Source organism: Oncorhynchus kisutch, unplaced genomic scaffold, assembly GCF_002021735.2.
Source record: "Oncorhynchus kisutch isolate 150728-3 unplaced genomic scaffold, Okis_V2 Okis03b-Okis08b_hom, whole genome shotgun sequence".
Lineage (NCBI taxonomy): Eukaryota > Metazoa > Chordata > Actinopteri > Salmoniformes > Salmonidae > Oncorhynchus > Oncorhynchus kisutch.
The window spans coordinates 11,823,598-11,844,220 of NW_022261980.1; the positions used below are offsets into that span (position 1 = coordinate 11,823,598).

Consider the following 20,623-nt stretch of genomic DNA (forward strand, 5'->3'; position numbering starts at 1 on the left):
TTTGTTAATGTACAGATTTGAAGGTGTTGTCATTAGATTTGCGGTGATTTTTTCTTTCTTTGTAGAACGAATGTGAGAACTTTACTTTTTCTGTTGACTTTTTAAAAGGACATTCTACTCAAAAATACAGGAACGTTTTTTAAAAATATATATATACAAATCTATTTTAAAAAACATGTAAATGGAATGTTCTAGACGGGTCCAGACACCCTTTTTTTGTGATATCACTTGTTCTTTTTTAAATATTTATTCTTTACTGCAAATCCCTTCCTCGTCCTTGTTCTGCAGTTTGGGGCCCTGAAGAACATTAACAAAGGCTCCAAAAACACCCAAATATGTCCTTTTGGAAACACTCTCAGTATAGTGATGCAGGTCTTTAGACGTTGAACACGTGACATTGTCATTCTGAACTTCATGCACAAGGTTATAATAACTATTGTGTGAATCGAGCTGTTTCCCTTACTCAGCTGTGCAGGCCGGGTGAGTCTGTATAGTATAGTATACAGGCTAGCTAAGTTTTAATGTTAGCAATGTTAGCTAAGCTTATCAAGCTAGCTAAAATGTTATTGGTTGAAGAATTGTTATGACTTCAAAAGCACTTGAACACAATCATGTCAGACTTATCACTTCCCAGTGTCCTATTTCTCACGAGCACGTGAAGCCAGCAACAGTGTACCAGAGACAAATACCATAAAATTACCATAAAACATTTGAAATATATCCCAATTTGTGATATTTATTGGTTGAAGTTTAGAGGTAGGCCTAAACAAGACTATTTAACAGTAGTAGGCTATAACCCATTTTATAATACATATTTGTGCATTATTGGTTATTGAACAGTATAGGGTCCATTGACAATAACGCAATATTAATATTGATAATTTATGCAGTTGATTATTTACAAAAAATTGACAAATGAATGAAAATGTATGATGTAATATTGATGTAATCACTGATCATAGAGTAAATGAGAACAGGCTGTGTCCACAAGATCTCCTACAGCTTTAAAAAGAAATACAGGCATACACCCGTGTAAGATATACATTTTCACCCTGAACATATTGTCATCCGGTTTGGGGTGACGTTCGGCTCAGAACCCATTCGAATAGAGGCAGTGTGTGAACGTTCTCTGGTCCATTTCAAAGTTCCCCCTCTGAGCGCTGGATCCGCCCAGCTGGCTGGAGACGCGCTCTGATTAGCCCGTTGAGGCTCATTTGCATTGACGTCAGTAAAGGCTGTAGGTCAATCCTTGCGGCAGCTTTTATTGGACGTGCTGCTGTCAAGCAGTGCCGAAGAATTGGAAGGGCAAACGCTCGAAAGGCAGAGAAAAATACTTAAATAATTCACCATTATGTAGCGAATTTCTGTATTTTGCGTTTATAAAGAACAATCACCCATCTTCCTTACTGAAAACCGAAACTTGGGGACGCGCAGCGGTCTGTTTTTATGCGATTGGTCTGATCCAGAGGAGGTACCTCTTCAACAGATAATTTGACAGCACTCTTCATATTTTTTTCAGAAAGAGGAAAAAATTGCAACTCATTTTTACCCAGTTTTCTATCTCTGTCGGGTCGTCATCAAGCTGACAGTGGATGTCTGAATGAAGATTCCACCAAAATATTTCTGTTTCGCCTAATTGGTATTTTTTTGGCAGATAAATGGCATGTTTTATCGGACTAAATTGCATTTTGTTGCAAGGGGGAGTCTTGAGATTGGAGCGACAGTCGAGGGGAGCACCATGCAGTGTGAATATTGTAGCCTGTTGATGATGGGGTTTATGAGGCTGGAACAAACTGTCGTGAGAACCGGATTGTGGCCAATGTCTTGAAATGAAGTGGCTAACCAGATAGTCAGTAGTCCAATGGAATTGGATGGTTCTGGGTGGGGAGGACGGTTTCAGCAGAACGCTTATTGGACGAACATGGATAAAACTTCTGCTTGAATTCAACCAGAAGACTGACGTTTACTTGAAAAGAGTAAAGTTTTTTATTTTTTTTACATACATTCAGAAAGAGAGCGAGCAAGTGATGTACGAATCCGAGGCGGGGAAGCGGTGTCATGAAGGATAAATCGGCCCTGGAATAGAACCACAGAACAGCGGCGTTCTATAATAACGGGATTCGTGTTAGCAATAATAAAACGACGCGTGTAGAAAATCTCTCTAAATTGCTTCATGTAAAAAAAATATATTAAAAAGCAGAGAGAGAGGAAATCTGTTTCCTGGTTAGGGGGGGGTGGGTGGGTGGGTGGGGGGGGAAGGAACATCTATTATTCATGCTTCAGTGTTAGGGAAACTAGAGAGAGCGTTTAGCATTACGATTTATCAAGAGGGAGAAAAAGACCCCCCAGAAGATATCAGTGGAGGGATACCGAATGACAGTCGTCCAGGTATTGGTAAAGCACTTGAGCTAGAGGGATTGTCTGAAGTGGGGTTGAAGCATGGGCTGTGCTTCAAGCATTCATATCTCCGATAGGGTGGTCTATCAAAGTGGAAAGGAATCAGACGATTCCCAGCAGACCAATGCCACTCCTGCCCCAGGACTTCTGATCAAACCCAGCACTATCAAGGTGAGACACACACAGGCCACTCGTCTTGGAGAAGAGCCAGACACACACAGACACACACACACACAGGCCACTCTTCTTGGAGAAGACACACACACAGACACAGACACACAGACACACACAGACAGACACACACACACAGGCCACTCTTCTTGGAGAAGACACACACACAGACCCACACAGACACACACACGCACGCACAGACACACTCACTGACACACACACACACACAGACACACACACACACAAAACAGACCCACACACAACAGACCCACACACACACACACAACAGACCCACACACACATACACAGACAGACACACACACAGACCCACACACACAGACCCACACACACATACACACACAAAACAGACCCACACACAACAGACCCACACACACAGACAGACACACAGACAGACAGACAGACACACACACACACACACACACACACACACACACACACACACACACACACACACACACACACACACACACACACACAGTTTCTCCGTATGTGTTATGTCTGAATGTCCCTTCCTTCTACAGCACCATCTAATGTAGTTATGATTCGGTGATATGAGGATGTTGAAACGGGGGCTGTACGGCATTAATATGGACCATCAAACCTTGTGATGTGCAGCATCAACCTCCTCGTCTGTCTGTCTTTACTTTCGGAGAAGGAGAAGTGGATTAGGCGTCAGTCAAAATGTATGACCTCGGTGACCCACGCCCCCTCCCTCCACAAAGAGAAGGTCGTGGGGGGTCATACAGAGAGTATTGTTCAGTCTTCCATAACACTATATAGACCAGAAGGCCTAGCCAGGCAGGCAGCGTGGAGGACATACATCTCCTACCACGTCACAGTTTCCCCGGCTATTTTCTCTCATGAATAGATGGCATTTGTTTACAGCTTGTGGTTATTGCATATCCAGCCAACTCTGTGTGTGGGAGTAGTTGAAATTCAATCTAACAAGCAGTACAGAATTTGTACAGTTGCATACACTGACACATATTGTGCCTACAGTATTTAAACATGTCATGTTTTTAAATAAAATAGCAGAATGTTATTTGAACTCTGTAAAAATTAACAGGTGGACTCCTGTCAAATGTAGGACACCTACACTTCGTGTGTGTGTCTGGGTCTGTGTGTGTGTGTGTGTGGATCTGTGTGTTTGTGTGGGTCTGTGTGTGTGCGTGTGTGGGTTTGTGTGTGTGTGTGTGTGGGTCTGTGTGTGTGCGTGTGTGGGTTTGTGTGTGTGTGTGTGGGTCTGTGTGTGTGGGTCTGTGTCTGTGTGTGTGGGTCTGTGTGTGTGTGTGTGTGCACAGTGCTTGGCAGTACTGTAGTTGTGTAAATGAAGATACAGTGAACATGACCGTGGTTTGATTGAATATTCCCTGTAGTCATCATTGGACCGTTGTGTTCATTCACATTAATGCATGTGGACGTGGCTGTTGGGGCTGTTAGTGTAGAATGTATTCACTCTGACATTCATGTTGTTTACTACACGTCCAGGATGGTAAAGCCACGTCATCGGTCTGTTGGGCCATAAAACAACAAACAGTGACATGTCATCTAATGTGGTACTGATTGAAATCTAGCAGGACTTTTCTGCCCACACACAGCTTGATCTGGGCATAGAGTACATCCAACTCACAATGTTGATACAGACATCTGATCGAAATCACGTCATGGACTTTAATCACGTCACAATGTCATCTTTTATCTAGGATATAGTGCAATATGTAGGCCTGTCCAATCACAGCAGGTGTAGAGGCAGTATGTAGGCCTGTCCAATCACAGCAGGTGTAGAGGCAGTATGTAGGCCTGTCCAATCACAGCAGGTGTAGAGGCAGTATGTAGGCCTGTCCAATCACAGCAGGTGTAGAGGCAGTATGTAGGCCTGTCCAATCACAGCAGGTGTAGAGGCAGTATGTAGGCCTGTCCAATCACAGCAGGTGTAGAGGCAGTATGTAGGCCTGTCCAATCACAGCAGGTGTAGAGGCAGTATGTAGGCCTGTCCAATCACAGCAGGTGTAGAGGCAGTATGTAGGCCTGTCCAATCACAGCAGGTGTAGAGGCAGTATGTAGGCCTGTCCAATCACAGCAGGTGTAGAGGCAGTATGTAGGCCTGTCCAATCACAGCAGGTGTAGAGGCAGTATGTAGGCCTGTCCAACCACAGCAGGTGTAGAGGCAGTATGTAGGCCTGTCCAACCACAGCAGGTGTAGAGGCAGTATGTAGGCCTGTCCAATCACAGCAGGTGTAGAGGCAGTATGTAGGCCTGTCCAACCACAGCAGGTGTAGAGGCAGTATGTAGGCCTGTCCAATCACAGCAGGTGTAGAGGCAGTATGTAGGCCTGTCCAACCACAGCAGGTGTAGAGGCAGTATGTAGGCCTGTCCAACCACAGCAGGTGTAGAGGCAGTATGTAGGCCTGTCCAACCACAGCAGGTGTAGAGGCAGTATGTAGGCCTGTCCAATCACAGCAGGTGTAGAGGCAGTATGTAGGCCTGTCCAATCACAGCAGGTGTAGAGGCAGTATGTAGGCCTGTCCAATCACAGCAGGTGTAGAGGCAGTATGTAGGCCTGTCCAATCACAGCAGGTGTAGAGGCAGTATGTAGGCCTGTCCAACCACAGCAGGTGTAGAGGCAGTATGTAGGCCTGTCCAATCACAGCAGGTGTAGAGGCAGTATGTAGGCCTGTCCAATCACAGCAGGTGTAGAGGCAGTATGTAGGCCTGTCCAATCACAGCAGGTGTAGAGGCAGTATGTAGGCCTGTCCAATCACAGCAGGTGTAGAGGCAGTATGTAGGCCTGTCCAACCACAGCAGGTGTAGAGGCAGTATGTAGGCCTGTCCAACCACAGCAGGTGTAGAGGCAGTATGTAGGCCTGTCCAATCACAGCAGTATGTAGGCCTGTCCAATCACAGCAGGTGTAGAGGCAGTATGTAGGCCTGTCCAATCACAGCAGTATGTAGGCCTGTCCAATCACAGCAGGTGTAGAGGCAGTATGTAGGCCTGTCCAATCACAGCAGTATGTAGGCCTGTCCAATCACAGCAGGAGTAGAGGCAGTATGTAGGCCTGTCCAATCACAGCAGGTGTAGAGGCAGTATGTAGGCCTGTCCAATCACAGCAGTATGTAGGCCTGTCCAATCACAGCAGGAGTAGAGGCAGTATGTAGGCCTGTCCAATCACAGCAGGTGTAGAGGCAGTATGTAGGCCTGTCCAATCACAGCAGGTGTAGAGGCAGTATGTAGGCCTGTCCAATCACAGCAGGTGTAGAGGCAGTATGTAGGCCTGTCCAACCACAGCAGGTGTAGAGGCAGTATGTAGGCCTGTCCAATCACAGCAGTATGTAGGCCTGTCCAATCACAGCAGGTGTAGAGGCAGTATGTAGGCCTGTCCAATCACAGCAGTATGTAGGCCTGTCCAACCACAGCAGGTGTAGAGGCAGTATGTAGGCCTGTCCAATCACAGCAGGTGTAGAGGCAGTATGTAGGCCTGTCCAACCACAGCAGGTGTAGAGGCAGTATGTAGGCCTGTCCAATCACAGCAGGTGTAGAGGCAGTATGTAGGCCTGTCCAATCACAGCAGGTGTAGAGGCAGTATGTAGGCCTGTCCAACCACAGCAGGTGTAGAGGCAGTATGTAGGCCTGTCCAATCACAGCAGGTGTAGAGGCAGTATGTAGGCCTGTCCAATCACAGCAGGTGTAGAGGCAGTATGTAGGCCTGTCCAATCACAGCAGGTGTAGAGGCAGTATGTAGGCCTGTCCAATCACAGCAGTATGTAGGCCTGTCCAATCACAGCAGGAGTAGAGGCAGTATGTAGGCCTGTCCAATCACAGCAGGTGTAGAGGCAGTATGTAGGCCTGTCCAATCACAGCAGGTGTAGAGGCAGTATGTAGGCCTGTCCAATCACAGCAGGTGTAGAGGCAGTATGTAGGCCTGTCCAATCACAGCAGGTGTAGAGGCAGTATGTAGGCCTGTCCAACCACAGCAGGTGTAGAGGCAGTATATAGGCCTGTCCAATCACAGCAGGTGTAGAGGCAGTATGTAGGCCTGTCCAACCACAGCAGGTGTAGAGGCAGTATGTAGGCCTGTCCAATCACAGCAGGTGTAGAGGCAGTATGTAGGCCTGTCCAACCACAGCAGGTGTAGAGGCAGTATGTAGGCCTGTCCAATCACAGCAGGTGTAGAGGCAGTATGTAGGCCTGTCCAACCACAGCAGGTGTAGAGGCAGTATGTAGGCCTGTCCAATCACAGCAGGTGTAGAGGCAGTATGTAGGCCTGTCCAACCACAGCAGGTGTAGAGGCAGTATGTAGGCCTGTCCAATCACAGCAGGTGTAGAGGCAGTATGTAGGCCTGTCCAATCACAGCAGGTGTAGAGGCAGTATGTAGGCCTGTCCAATCACAGCAGGTGTAGAGGCAGTATGTAGGCCTGTCCAATCACAGCAGGTGTAGAGGCAGTATGTAGGCCTGTCCAATCACAGCAGGTGTAGAGGCAGTATGTAGGCCTGTCCAATCACAGCAGGTGTAGAGGCAGTATGTAGGCCTGTCCAATCACAGCAGTATGTAGGCCTGTCCAATCACAGCAGGTGTAGAGGCAGTATGTAGGCCTGTCCAATCACAGCAGGTGTAGAGGCAGTATGTAGGCCTGTCCAATCACAGCAGTATGTAGGCCTGTCCAACCACAGCAGGTGTAGAGGCAGTATGTAGGCCTGTCCAATCACAGCAGGTGTAGAGGCAGTATGTAGGCCTGTCCAACCACAGCAGGTGTAGAGGCAGTATGTAGGCCTGTCCAATCACAGCAGGTGTAGAGGCAGTATGTAGGCCTGTCCAACCACAGCAGGTGTAGAGGCAGTATGTAGGCCTGTCCAACCACAGCAGGTGTAGAGGCAGTATGTAGGCCTGTCCAATCACAGCAGGTGTAGAGGCAGTATGTAGGCCTGTCCAATCACAGCAGGTGTAGAGGCAGTATGTAGGCCTGTCCAATCACAGCAGTATGTAGGCCTGTCCAATCACAGCAGGAGTAGAGGCAGTATGTAGGCCTGTCCAATCACAGCAGGTGTAGAGGCAGTATGTAGGCCTGTCCAATCACAGCAGGTGTAGAGGCAGTATGTAGGCCTGTCCAATCACAGCAGGTGTAGAGGCAGTATGTAGGCCTGTCCAATCACAGCAGGTGTAGAGGCAGTATGTAGGCCTGTCCAACCACAGCAGGTGTAGAGGCAGTATATAGGCCTGTCCAATCACAGCAGGTGTAGAGGCAGTATGTAGGCCTGTCCAACCACAGCAGGTGTAGAGGCAGTATGTAGGCCTGTCCAATCACAGCAGGTGTAGAGGCAGTATGTAGGCCTGTCCAACCACAGCAGGTGTAGAGGCAGTATGTAGGCCTGTCCAATCACAGCAGGTGTAGAGGCAGTATGTAGGCCTGTCCAACCACAGCAGGTGTAGAGGCAGTATGTAGGCCTGTCCAACCACAGCAGGTGTAGAGGCAGTATGTAGGCCTGTCCAACCACAGCAGGTGTAGAGGCAGTATGTAGGCCTGTCCAATCACAGCAGGTGTAGAGGCAGTATGTAGGCCTGTCCAATCACAGCAGGTGTAGAGGCAGTATGTAGGCCTGTCCAATCACAGCAGGTGTAGAGGCAGTATGTAGGCCTGTCCAATCACAGCAGGTGTAGAGGCAGTATGTAGGCCTGTCCAATCACAGCAGGTGTAGAGGCAGTATGTAGGCCTGTCCAATCACAGCAGGTGTAGAGGCAGTATGTAGGCCTGTCCAATCACAGCAGGTGTAGAGGCAGTATGTAGGCCTGTCCAATCACAGCAGTATGTAGGCCTGTCCAATCACAGCAGGAGTAGAGGCAGTATGTAGGCCTGTCCAATCACAGCAGGTGTAGAGGCAGTATGTAGGCCTGTCCAATCACAGCAGGTGTAGAGGCAGTATGTAGGCCTGTCCAATCACAGCAGGTGTAGAGGCAGTATGTAGGCCTGTCCAATCACAGCAGGTGTAGAGGCAGTATGTAGGCCTGTCCAATCACAGCAGGTGTAGAGGCAGTATGTAGGCCTGTCCAATCACAGCAGGTGTAGAGGCAGTATGTAGGCCTGTCCAACCACAGCAGGTGTAGAGGCAGTATGTAGGCCTGTCCAATCACAGCAGGTGTAGAGGCAGTATGTAGGCCTGTCCAACCACAGCAGGTGTAGAGGCAGTATGTAGGCCTGTCCAATCACAGCAGGTGTAGAGGCAGTATGTAGGCCTGTCCAACCACAGCAGGTGTAGAGGCAGTATGTAGGCCTGTCCAATCACAGCAGGTGTAGAGGCAGTATGTAGGCCTGTCCAATCACAGCAGGTGTAGAGGCAGTATGTAGGCCTGTCCAATCACAGCAGGTGTAGAGGCAGTATGTAGGCCTGTCCAACCACAGCAGGTGTAGAGGCAGTATGTAGGCCTGTCCAATCACAGCAGGTGTAGAGGCAGTATGTAGGCCTGTCCAATCACAGCAGGTGTAGAGGCAGTATGTAGGCCTGTCCAACCACAGCAGGTGTAGAGGCAGTATGTAGGCCTGTCCAACCACAGCAGGTGTAGAGGCAGTATGTAGGCCTGTCCAATCACAGCAGGTGTAGAGGCAGTATGTAGGCCTGTCCAATCACAGCAGGTGTAGAGGCAGTATGTAGGCCTGTCCAATCACAGCAGGTGTAGAGGCAGTATGTAGGCCTGTCCAACCACAGCAGGTGTAGAGGCAGTATGTAGGCCTGTCCAATCACAGCAGGTGTAGAGGCAGTATGTAGGCCTGTCCAATCACAGCAGGTGTAGAGGCAGTATGTAGGCCTGTCCAACCACAGCAGGTGTAGAGGCAGTATGTAGGCCTGTCCAACCACAGCAGGTGTAGAGGCAGTATGTAGGCCTGTCCAATCACAGCAGGTGTAGAGGCAGTATGTAGGCCTGTCCAATCACAGCAGGTGTAGAGGCAGTATGTAGGCCTGTCCAACCACAGCAGGTGTAGAGGCAGTATGTAGGCCTGTCCAATCACAGCAGGTGTAGAGGCAGTATGTAGGCCTGTCCAATCACAGCAGGTGTAGAGGCAGTATGTAGGCCTGTCCAACCACAGCAGGTGTAGAGGCAGTATGTAGGCCTGTCCAATCACAGCAGGTGTAGAGGCAGTATGTAGGCCTGTCCAATCACAACAGGTGTAGAGGCAGTATGTAGGGCTGTCCAACCACAGCAGGTATAGAGGCAGTATGTAGGCCTGTCCAACCACAGCAGGTATCGAGGCAGTATGTAGGCTTGTCCTGCTACACAAACCACAGCAGGTGTCGAGGCAGTATGTAGGCCTGTCCAACCACAGCAGGTATCGAGGCAGTATGTAGGCCTGTCCAACCACAGCAGGTGTCGAGGCAGTATGTAGGCCTGTCCAACCACAGCAGGTGTAGAGGCAGTATGTAGGCGAGGCAGTATGTAGGCCTGTCCTGCTACACGAACCACAGCAGGTGTAGAGGCAGTATGTAGGCCTGTCTAACCACATCAGGTGTAGAGGCAGTATGTAGACATGTCCAACCACAGCACGTGTGGAGGCAGTATGTGTGGAGGCAATATGTGTGGAGGCAATATGTGTGGGGGTAATATGTGTGGAGGCAGTATGTGTGGAGGCAGTATGTCCAACCACAGCAGGTGTAGAGGCAGTATGTGTGGAGGCAGTATGTCCAACCACAGCAGGTGTAGAGGCGGCATGTGTGGAGGCAGTATGTCCACCACAGCAGGTGTAGAGGCAGCATGTGTGGAGGCAGTATGTCCAACCACAGCAGGTGTCGTGGCAGCACGTGTGGAGGCAGCACGTGTGGAGGCAGCACGTGTGGAGGCAGCACGTGTGGAGGCAGCACGTGTGGAGGCAGCACGTGTGGAGGCAGCACGTGTAGAGGCAGCACGTGTAGAGGCAGCACGTGTAGAGGCAGCACGTGTAGAGGCAGCACGTGTAGAGGCAGCACGTGTAGAGGCAGCACGTGTAGAGGCAGCAACAGCACGTGTAGAGGCAGCACGTGTAGAGGCAGCACGTGTAGAGGCAGCACGTGTAGAGCAGCACGTGTAGAGGCAGCACGTGTAGAGGCAGCACGTGTAGAGGCAGCGGGTGTAGAGGCAGCGGGTGTAGAGGCAGCAGGTGTAGAGGCAGCAGGTGTAGAGGCAGCAGGTGTAGAGGCAGCAGGTGTAGAGGCAGCAGGTGTAGAGGCAGCAGGTGTAGAGGCAGTATGTCCAACCACAGCAGGTGCAGAGGCAGCAGGTGCAGAGGCAGCAGGTGCAGAGGCAGCAGGTGCAGAGGCAGCAGGTGCAGAGGCAGCAGGTGCAGAGGCAGCAGGTGCAGAGGCAGCAGGTGCAGAGGCAGCAGGTGTAGAGGCAGCAGGTGTAGAGGCAGCAGGTGTAGAGGCAGTATGTCCAACCACAGCAGGTGCAGAGGCAGCAGGTGCAGAGGCAGCAGGTGCAGAGGCAGCAGGTGCAGAGGCAGCAGGTGCAGAGGCAGCAGGTGCAGAGGCAGCAGGTGCAGAGGCAGCAGGTGCAGAGGCAGCAGGTGCAGAGGCAGCAGGTGCAGAGGCAGCAGGTGCAGAGGCAGCAGGTGCAGAGGCAGCAGGTGCAGAGGCAGCAGGTGCAGAGGCAGTCACAGTTAAAACATCAACACCAGAGGAGTTCAGCACAAGCACCTTGAATCACCCAGAACGTCGAATATCGTGGGATGACCAGTGGATATACAGTATAAATAAATATAAGTGATAGTATATCGTGGGATGACTAGCGACCCAAACACTGCGGCTGCTTCACTGGGCGCCAAGCAGCCAAATCTCTGGACATGGAATAGACCTACCTAGATCCTGGGCACCATGTTAATACAGGCAACCATCGAGTACTGGGCAGTACTTATGGAGGCCTGACCTAGTACTGGGCAGTACGTAGGGAGGCCTGACCTAGTACTGGGCAGTACGTAGGGAGGCCTGACCTAGTACTGGGCAGTACTTATGGAGGCCTGACCTAGTACTGGGCAGTACGTAGGGAGGCCTGACCTAGTACTGGGCAGTACGTAGGGAGGCCTGACCTAGTACTGGGCAGTACGTAGGGAGGCCTGACCTAGTACTGGGCAGTACGTAGGGAGGCCTGACCTAGTACTGGGCAGTACGTAGGGAGGCCTGACCTAGTACTGGGCAGTACGTAGGGAGGCCTGACCTAGTACTGGGCAGTACGTAGGGAGGCCTGACCTAGTACTGGGCAGTACGTAGGGAGGCCTGACCTAGTACTGGGCAGTACGTAGGGAGGCCTGACCTAGTACTGGGCAGTACGTAGGGAGGCCTGACCTAGTACTGGGCAGTACGTAGGGAGGCCTGACCTAGTACTGGGCAGTACGTAGGGAGGCCTGACCCAGTACTGGGCAGTACGTGGGGAGGCCTGACCCAGTACTGGGCAGTACGTGGGGAGGCCTGACCCAGTACTGGGCAGTACGTGGGGAGGCCTGACCCAGTACTGGGACGTACGTACGTATGGATGCCTGACCTGGTACTGGGACGTACGTAGGGAGGCCTGACCTGGTACTGGGACGTACGTAGGGAGGCCTGACCTGGTACTGGGCAGTACGTATGGAGGCCTGACCTGGGCCGGACGTATGGAGGCCTGACCTAGTACTGGGCAGTACGTAGGGAGGCCTGACCTAGTACTGGGACGTACGTATGGAGGCCTGACCTAGTACTGGGACGTACGTATGGAGGCCTGACCTAGTACTGGGACGTACATATGGAGGCCTGACCTAGTACTGGGACGTACGTATGGAGGCCTGACCTAGTACTGGGCTGTACATAGTACTGGGGACACAACCACAGCAGCCGACGAACAGACAGTTTTAACACCAGAGAATAATGGCATTGATTCATATTTAATTATTTCATTTAACCTTTATTGAACTAGGCAAGTCGGATAAGAACAAATTCTTATTTACAAGTTTATTTACAATGACGGCCTACATCGGCCAAACCCGGACGTCACTGGGCCATTTCAAGCGGTCCCATGTGCTCTGCACATGAACATGAACACAGCAGTTGGAACGTAGCGAATGGCATCAACCATATGGAAACCATGTGTTCTGATGTATTTGATACCATTCCACTTATTCTGCTCCAGTCATTACCACGAGCCTGTCCTCCCTGATTAAGGTGCCACCAACCCTCCTGTGGGACACAGTGTGCTACTTTATACATCTTCTTTGTGATCGTTCAGAGGACCTGAAGTGCACCATGTCCCAGGCACATGTCTCCCTGCCTGCCTCTCTAGCCCTCCTACCCAGGCCTGGGTCCTGTTCATTAGTGCGCACCGTAGCTAAACGCTTTGCAACTGAACGGAAAATGAAGTGTTTCATTGGAAAAACCACCCCACCCGGCAGAACCACCCCAGTCAGACCAGACGGCAGAACCACCCCAGTCAGACCAGACGGCAGAACCACCCCAGTCAAACGGCAGAACCACCCAGTCAGACCAGACGGCAGAACCACCCAGTCAGACCAGACGGCAGAACCACCCCAGTCAGACCAGACGGCAGAACCACCCCAGTCAGACCAGACGGCAGAACCACCCCATCAAACGGCAGAACCACCCAGTCAGACCAGACGGCAGAACCACCCCAGTCAGACGGCAGAACCACCCCAGTCAGGACGGCAGAACCACCCCAGTCAGACGGCAGAACCACCCCAGTCAGACCAGACGGCAGAACCACCCCAGTCAGACGGCAGAACCACCCCAGTCAGACGGCAGAACCACCCCAGTCAGACCAGACGGCAGAACCACCCCAGTCAGACCAGACGGCAGAAACCACCCCAGTCAGACCCAGACGGCAGAACCACCCCAGTCAGACCAGACGGCAGAACCACCCCAGTCAGACCAGACGGCAGAACCACCCCAGTCAGACCAGACGGCAGAACCACCCCAGTCAGACCAGACGGCAGAACCACCCCAGTCAGACCAGACGGCAGAACCACCCAGTCAAGAACTCAAGGCAACCCAGTCAGACCAGACGGCAGAACCACCCCAGTCAGACCAGACGGCAGAACCACCCCAGTCAGACCAGACGGCAGAACCACCCCAGTCAGACCAGACGGCAGAACCACCCCAGTCAGACCAGACGGCAGAACCACCCCAGTCAGACCAGACGGCAGAACCACCCCAGTCAGACCAGACGGCAGAACCACCCCAGTCAGACCAGACGGCAGAACCACCCCAGTCAGACCAGACGGCAGAACCACCCCAGTCAGACCAGACGGCAGAACCACCCCAGTCAGACCAGACGGCAGAACCACCCCAGTCAGACCAGACGGCAGAACCACCCCAGTCAGACCAGACGGCAGAACCACCCCAGTCAGACCAGACGGCAGAACCACCCCAGTCAGACCAGACGGCAGAACCACCCCAGTCAGACCAGACGGCAGAACCACCCAGTCAGACCAGACGGCAGAACCACCCAGTCAGACCAGACGGCAGAACCACCCCAGTCAGACCAGACGGCAGAACCACCCAGTCAGACCAGACGGCAGAACCACCCCAGTCAGACCAGACGGCAGAACCACCCCAGTCAGACCAGACGGCAGAACCACCCCAGTCAGACCAGACGGCAGAACCACCCCAGTCAGACCAGACGGCAGAACCACCCCAGTCAGACCAGACGGCAGAACCACCCCAGTCAGACCAGACGGCAGAACCACCCCAGTCAGACCAGACGGCAGAACCACCCCAGTCAGACCAGACGGCAGAACCACCCCAGTCAGACCAGACGGCAGAACCACCCCAGTCAGACCAGACGGCCAGAAACCACCCCAGTCAGACCAGACGGCAGAACCACCCCCAGTCAGACCAGACGGCAGAACCACCCCAGTCAGACCAGACGGCGCAGAACCACCCCAGTCAGACCAGACGGCAGAACCACCCCAGTCAGACCAGACGGCAGAACCACCCCAGTCAGACCAGACGGCAGAACCACCCCAGTCAGACAGACGGCAGAACCACCCAGTCAGACCAGACGGGCAGAAAGAACCACCCCAGTCCAGACCAGACGGCAGAACCACCCCAGTCAGACCAGACGGCAGAACCACCCCAGTCAGACCAGACGGCAGAACCACCCCAGTCGACCAGACGGCCAGAAACCACCCCAAGTCAGGACCCAGACGGCAGAACCACCCCAGTCAGAACAGACGGCAGAAACCACCCCAGTCAGACCAGACGGCAGAAATCCACCCCAGTCCAGACCAGACGGCAGAAAGGAGACCACCCCAGTCAGACCAGACGGCAGAACCACCCCAGTCAGAACCAGACGGCAGAGAACCACCCCTTCAGTCAGGACCCCCACGACGGCCCAGAACCACCCAGTCAGACCAGGACAGCAGAAACCACCCCAGTCAGACCGACGGAAGACCACCCCAGTCAGACCAAGACGGCAGCACCACGCCCAGTCAGACCAGACGGCAGAACCACCCCAGTCAGACCAGACGGCAGAACCAGCCCCAGTCAGACCAGACGGCAGAACCACCCCAGTCAGACCAGACGGCAGAACCAGACCCCAGTCAGACAGACGCAGAACCACCCCAGTCAGACCAGACGGCAGAACCACCCCAGTCAGACCAGACGGCAGAACCACCCCAGTCAGACCAGGACGGCAGAACCACCCCAGTCAGACCAGACGGCAGAACCACCCCAGTCAGACCAGACGGCAGAACCACCCCAGTCAGACCAGACGGCAGAACCACCCCAGTCAGACCAGACGGCAGAACCACCCCAGTCAGACCCGACGGCAGAACCACCCCAGTCAGACCAGACGGCAGACGCAGAACCACCCCAGTCAGACCAGACGGCAGAACCACCCCAGTCAGACCAAGACGGCAGACCACCCCAGTCAGACCAGACGGCAGAACCACCCAGTCAGACCAGACGGCAGAACCACCCCAGTCAGACGACCAACCACCCAGTCAGACCAGACGGCAGAACCACCCCAGTCAGACCAGACGGCAGAACCACCCCAGTCAGACCAGACGGCAGAACCACCCCAGTCAGACCAGACGGCAGAACCACCCAGTCAGACCAGACGGCAGAACCACCCCAGTCAGACCAGACGGCAGAACCACCCCAGTCAGACCAGAGCCAGTAAACGCAGAACCACCCAGTCAGACCAGACGGCAGAACCACCCCAGTCAGACCAGACGGCAGAACCACCCCAGTCAGACCAGACGGCAGAACCACCCCAGTCAGACCAGACGGCAGAACCACCCCAGTCAGACCAGACGGCAGAACCACCCCAGTCAGACCAGACGGCAGAACCACCCCAGTCAGACCAGACGGCAGAAACCACCCCAGTCAGACCAGACGGCAGAACCACCCCAGTCAGACAGACGGCAGAACCACCCCAGTCAGACAGACGCAGAACCACCCCAGTCAGACCAGACGGCAGAACCACCCCAGTCAGACCAGACGGCAGAACCACCCCAGTCAGACCAGACGGCAGAACCACCCCAGTCAGACCAGACGGCAGAACCACCCCAGTCAGACCAGACGGCAGAACCACCCAGTCAGACCAGACGGCAGAACCACCCCAGTCAGACCAGACGGCAGAACCACCCAGTCAGACCAGACGGCAGAACCACCCAGTCAGACCAGACGGCAGAACCACCCCAGTCAGACCAGACGGCAGAACCACCCCAGTCAGACCAGACGGCAGAACCACCCCAGTCAGACCAGACGGCAGAACCACCCCAGTCAGACCAGACGGCAGAACCACCCCAGTCAGACCAGACGGCAGAACCACCCCAGTCAGACCAGACGGCAGAACCCACCCCCAGTCAGACCAGACGGCAGAACCACCCCAGTCAGACCAGACGGCAGAACCACCCCAGTCAGACCAGACGGCAGAACCACCCCAGTCAGACCAGACGGCAGAACCACCCCAGTCAGACCAGACGGCAGAACCACCCCAGTCAGACCAGACGGCAGAAACCACCCAGTCAGACCAGACGGCAGAACCACACCAGTCAGACCCGACGGCAGAACCACCCAGTCAGACGGCAGAACCACCCCAGTCAGACCAGACGGCAGAACCACCCCAGTCAGACGGCAGATCCACCCAGTCAGAACGGCAGAACCACCCCAGTCAGACCAGACGGCAGAACCACCCAGGTCATGACGGCAGAACCACCCCAGTCAGACCAGACAGCAGAACCACCCCAGTCAGACGGCAGATCCACCCAGTCAGACCAGACAGCAGAACCACCCCAGTCAGACGGCAGATCCACCCAGTCAGACAGCAGAACCACCCCAGTCAGACCAGACGGCAGAACCACCCAGTCAGACGGCAGAACCACCCCAGTCAGACCAGACAGCAGAACCACCCCAGTCAGACGGCAGATCCACCCAGTCCCCTGTGACATCCAGGGAGGCGGCCCCTGTGACATCCAGGCGTAATTCTTGCATTAGGCAGCCATTATAATATTAAAGGGATTTTTGCAGTTTTAATCTGACTCTGGGTAAGTAGAAAGGGGGGATTAACTCATAGATACTCATGGAAGTTGAAGGTAGTTTCTGGAGCCATTGCTAACTAGTGTTAGCACAATGGCTGGAAGTCTACAGGAACAGCTAGCATGTTAGCTTTTAAAAAAGGTTTAGTTGCCAAAAATGTCGTACTATCCCTTTAACTGTGGGGCTTCCCCTGTTCTCACTGCTTCTAGGAACGTTGTGTTTTAAAGAGGCAGGGTGCACAGGGCTCACAGGGGACAAAACACCGTGCACTAAACCTGATCACGTAGTTAACAATGAATGTATTGATCTGTACACTATCAAGTGCCTTTAGCCTAAGGTAGGACTCGTCCCAACATGAAAGGCTTGTAGGTTTTCTGTAGGCACAGAGCAATGTCATGAGTCGGGTCTGGAGTGTTTCCTGCAGGTCTCACATGGTCAGGAGGGAGAAACTCCGGAGGGGGCCCTGTAGACATTGTGACTTGTGAGCAGCTGACAGAGAAACTTGTTAGGCTATGTTGGGGCCTAGGAGCGTAAACTCCTCCTCAGTCATGGGTTCAGTCCTACATGGCACCCTATGTAGTGCACTACGTTTGACCAGAGCACTATGGGGCCTTGTCAAAAGTAGTGCACTAAATAGGGAATAGGGTGCCTGTTGGGACACGGATATGGTTTGAACCGCTGAGGTAAATGATAAGCATTATAGCTCTGAATCCTTTTGTGGTTCTCGGTACGTGCCAGATGAAACAGATTTTATAGGGTCATACACCTTTAGTAACAGATTTTATAGGGTCCTACACCGTTAGTAACAGATTTTATAGGGCCCTACACCTTTAGTAACAGATTTTATAGGGCCCTACACCTTTAGTGACAGATTTTATAGGGCCCTACACCTTTAGTAACAGATTTTATAGGGCCCTACACCTTTAGTAACAGATTTTATAGGGCCCTACACCTTTAGTGACAGATTTTATAGGGCCCTACACCTTTAGTGACAGATTTTATAGGGCCCTACACCTTTAGTGACAGATTTTATAGGGTCCTACTCCTTTAGTAACAGATTTTATAGGGTCCTACTCCTTTAGTAACAGATTTTATAGGGTCCTACTCCTTTAGTGACAGATTTTATAGGGTCCTACTCCTTTAGTAACAGATTTTATAGGGTCCTACTCCTTTAGTAACAGATTTTATAGGGTCCTACTCCTTTAGTAACAGATTTTATAGGGTCCTACTCCTTTAGTAACAGATTTTATAGGGTCCTACTCCTTTAGTAACAGATTTTATAGGGTCCTACTCCTTTAGTGACAGATTTATAATTGTAATTATTTGTTTATGAAGGGTACAAATTAAAGATAGCAACATCATCTGCTTTCCACTGGCTGATTTAAAAGATGGCTAGTCATTTATTAGCCTGGTTCTGGATGGAATGCAGGCACGTTATGAGACACAAGGTCATTATTGGTGTGACCAAATCATACTGGTGCCATCAACTGAAAGAGTTGGTCTAGTCTAGAGACCTGACTAGAGTTCACATCTTCATAGTCAGTCTTGAAGTCTACGATAGACCTCCTCTATAGTCCATAGATCGTAGTCAGCTGTAACTGTCAATAACAAGGCTTAAAACGATGTTTGATTGAACCCTGAATACAGAAACTGAATGGGGAAGTCTCTTCCATACAGGGTAGACTCCTCCTCCTCACTACGGTAGACTCCTCCTCCTCACTACGGTAGACTCCTCCTCCTCACTACGGTAGACTCCTCCTCCTCACTACGGTAGACTCCTCCTCCTCACTACGGTAGACTCCTCCTCCTCACTACGGTAGACTCCTCACTACGGTAGACTCCTCCTCCTCACTATGGTAGACTCCTCCTCCTCACTACGGTAGACTCCTCCTCCTCACTATGGTAGACTCCTCCTCCTCACTATGGTAGACTCCTCCTCCTCACTATGGTAGACTCCTCCTCCTCACTCTATAGAGAGACAGCATGTCAACCTGTAGGCCCTGCATGACCCCAATACATTAATGAACGACAACATGTCCGGGCCAGTAGAAATTCTGGGGGGGGGGGGGGGGGGGTTATGCCCCCATAGGCTGTTCTCTGTGCTTTTGATTAATGAACAACAACCTTGACTAGTTCATAAAAGGTGTCAAACTGACTGAATAAAAGTCCATGTCCTATAGCCTTGCTGTTCATAAATCATACCACGTAGTTATATGTCCATGGTATTGCATCTGAACAATTAAATGAAAGATCTCCATTTTGTATTTTTGACATACAGTCCATCAGAACATCCCAGACAGGGCCGTTGAATAGAGTGACACGTCAGTAGCCGACCGAATCGCATCTGTAAGAGAGCTGTTCATTCGGCTCCCTCATTTGCATACCGGTAGTCGTTTTTTTTTGATGAAGAAGGTGAATCCTCCTCGCTGCAGGAGGCAGGCTAGTGGAGCGAGAGCCTCACTCTGGTCCAAAATATGATCAAAGAAAAACAGATTGGAATTGTTTGAAATGTACTGATATGGTATCGACAAAGATATCGATTTATAGGTCTGTTGATTTTAATCAAAGTGTCCCACAATGGAGTCGTCAACTGCTGCGTTGTGTAGAAAGGCCATGTTTAAACACCTGCTTCAATCGTACCTGTATTACTGAGGAAATGGACCATGTTTAAACACCTGCTTCAATCGTACCTGTATTACTGAGGAAAGGGACCATGTTTAAACACCTGCTTCAATCGTACCTGTATTACTGAGGAAAGGGACCATGTTTAAACACCTGCTTCAATCGTACCTGTATTACTGAAGAAAGGGCCTCTTAAAGGGAAGGAAGCCTGTGGAAGTCAGCTGACTCTTACAGGATTCTTTTAAAGGTCCATGCTGTCAAATGTTTGTCGTTCCTCCTATGGTTTATATATTATACAACAGCTGATGAAACTAACACTGTAAACACACCAAAACACAGATCAGTGTTATTTCCAGATAATTTACTTCATCTTTACGGGCTACTTTTTCTATTTGCCTGCCAAGCCTATGTGCTTGTGGAAAACACTGATTAGTGACGGTCTATTTCGGAGACGTTAGCAGAGCTGTCAAGGTGTCAGAGTTGGTTTGAAGTCTCTCCTCTGGCACAACAACCACTACCTTATTACACTATGACCATACCAAGAACACTGGCTCATCAATTACTCAAGGTGTGTGTGTGTGTGTGTGTGTGTGTGATTTATAAAATTTAAAAAACACACACAGCTAGCTCCAATGGGCTACAAATCTGTTAAACCGTCTTCTCATTAGGACTTGGAATGACCATGGACCTCACAAACCCAGCTGTACTGTGCTGGCCTGGTACTTCTCACCAAACCCAGCTGTACTGTGCTGGCCTGGTACTTCTCACCAAACCCAGCTGTACTGTGCTGGCCCGGTACTTCTCACCAAACCCAGCTGTACTGTGGTGGCCCGGTACTTCTCACCAAACCCAGCTGTACTGTGCTGGCCCGGTACTTCTCACCAAACCCAGCTGTACTGTGACTTCTCACCAAACCCAGCTGTACT

General features: G+C 51.6%; 1 protein-coding gene across 1 annotated transcript in view; it reads left to right on the forward strand.

The window, feature by feature from the left end:
• Nucleotides 1-2,262: 2,262 nt before the first annotated feature.
• Nucleotides 2,263-20,623, forward strand: part of LOC109878472 (high affinity cAMP-specific and IBMX-insensitive 3',5'-cyclic phosphodiesterase 8A-like) — a 155,985-nt gene continuing 137,624 nt past the window's right edge. Inside the window, exon 1 of the mRNA XM_031812409.1 lies at nucleotides 2,263-2,568. Within this exon, the coding sequence (XP_031668269.1) occupies nucleotides 2,440-2,568 (129 nt within the window). The 5' untranslated portion in view covers nucleotides 2,263-2,439. The remainder of the gene's footprint in view (nucleotides 2,569-20,623) is intronic.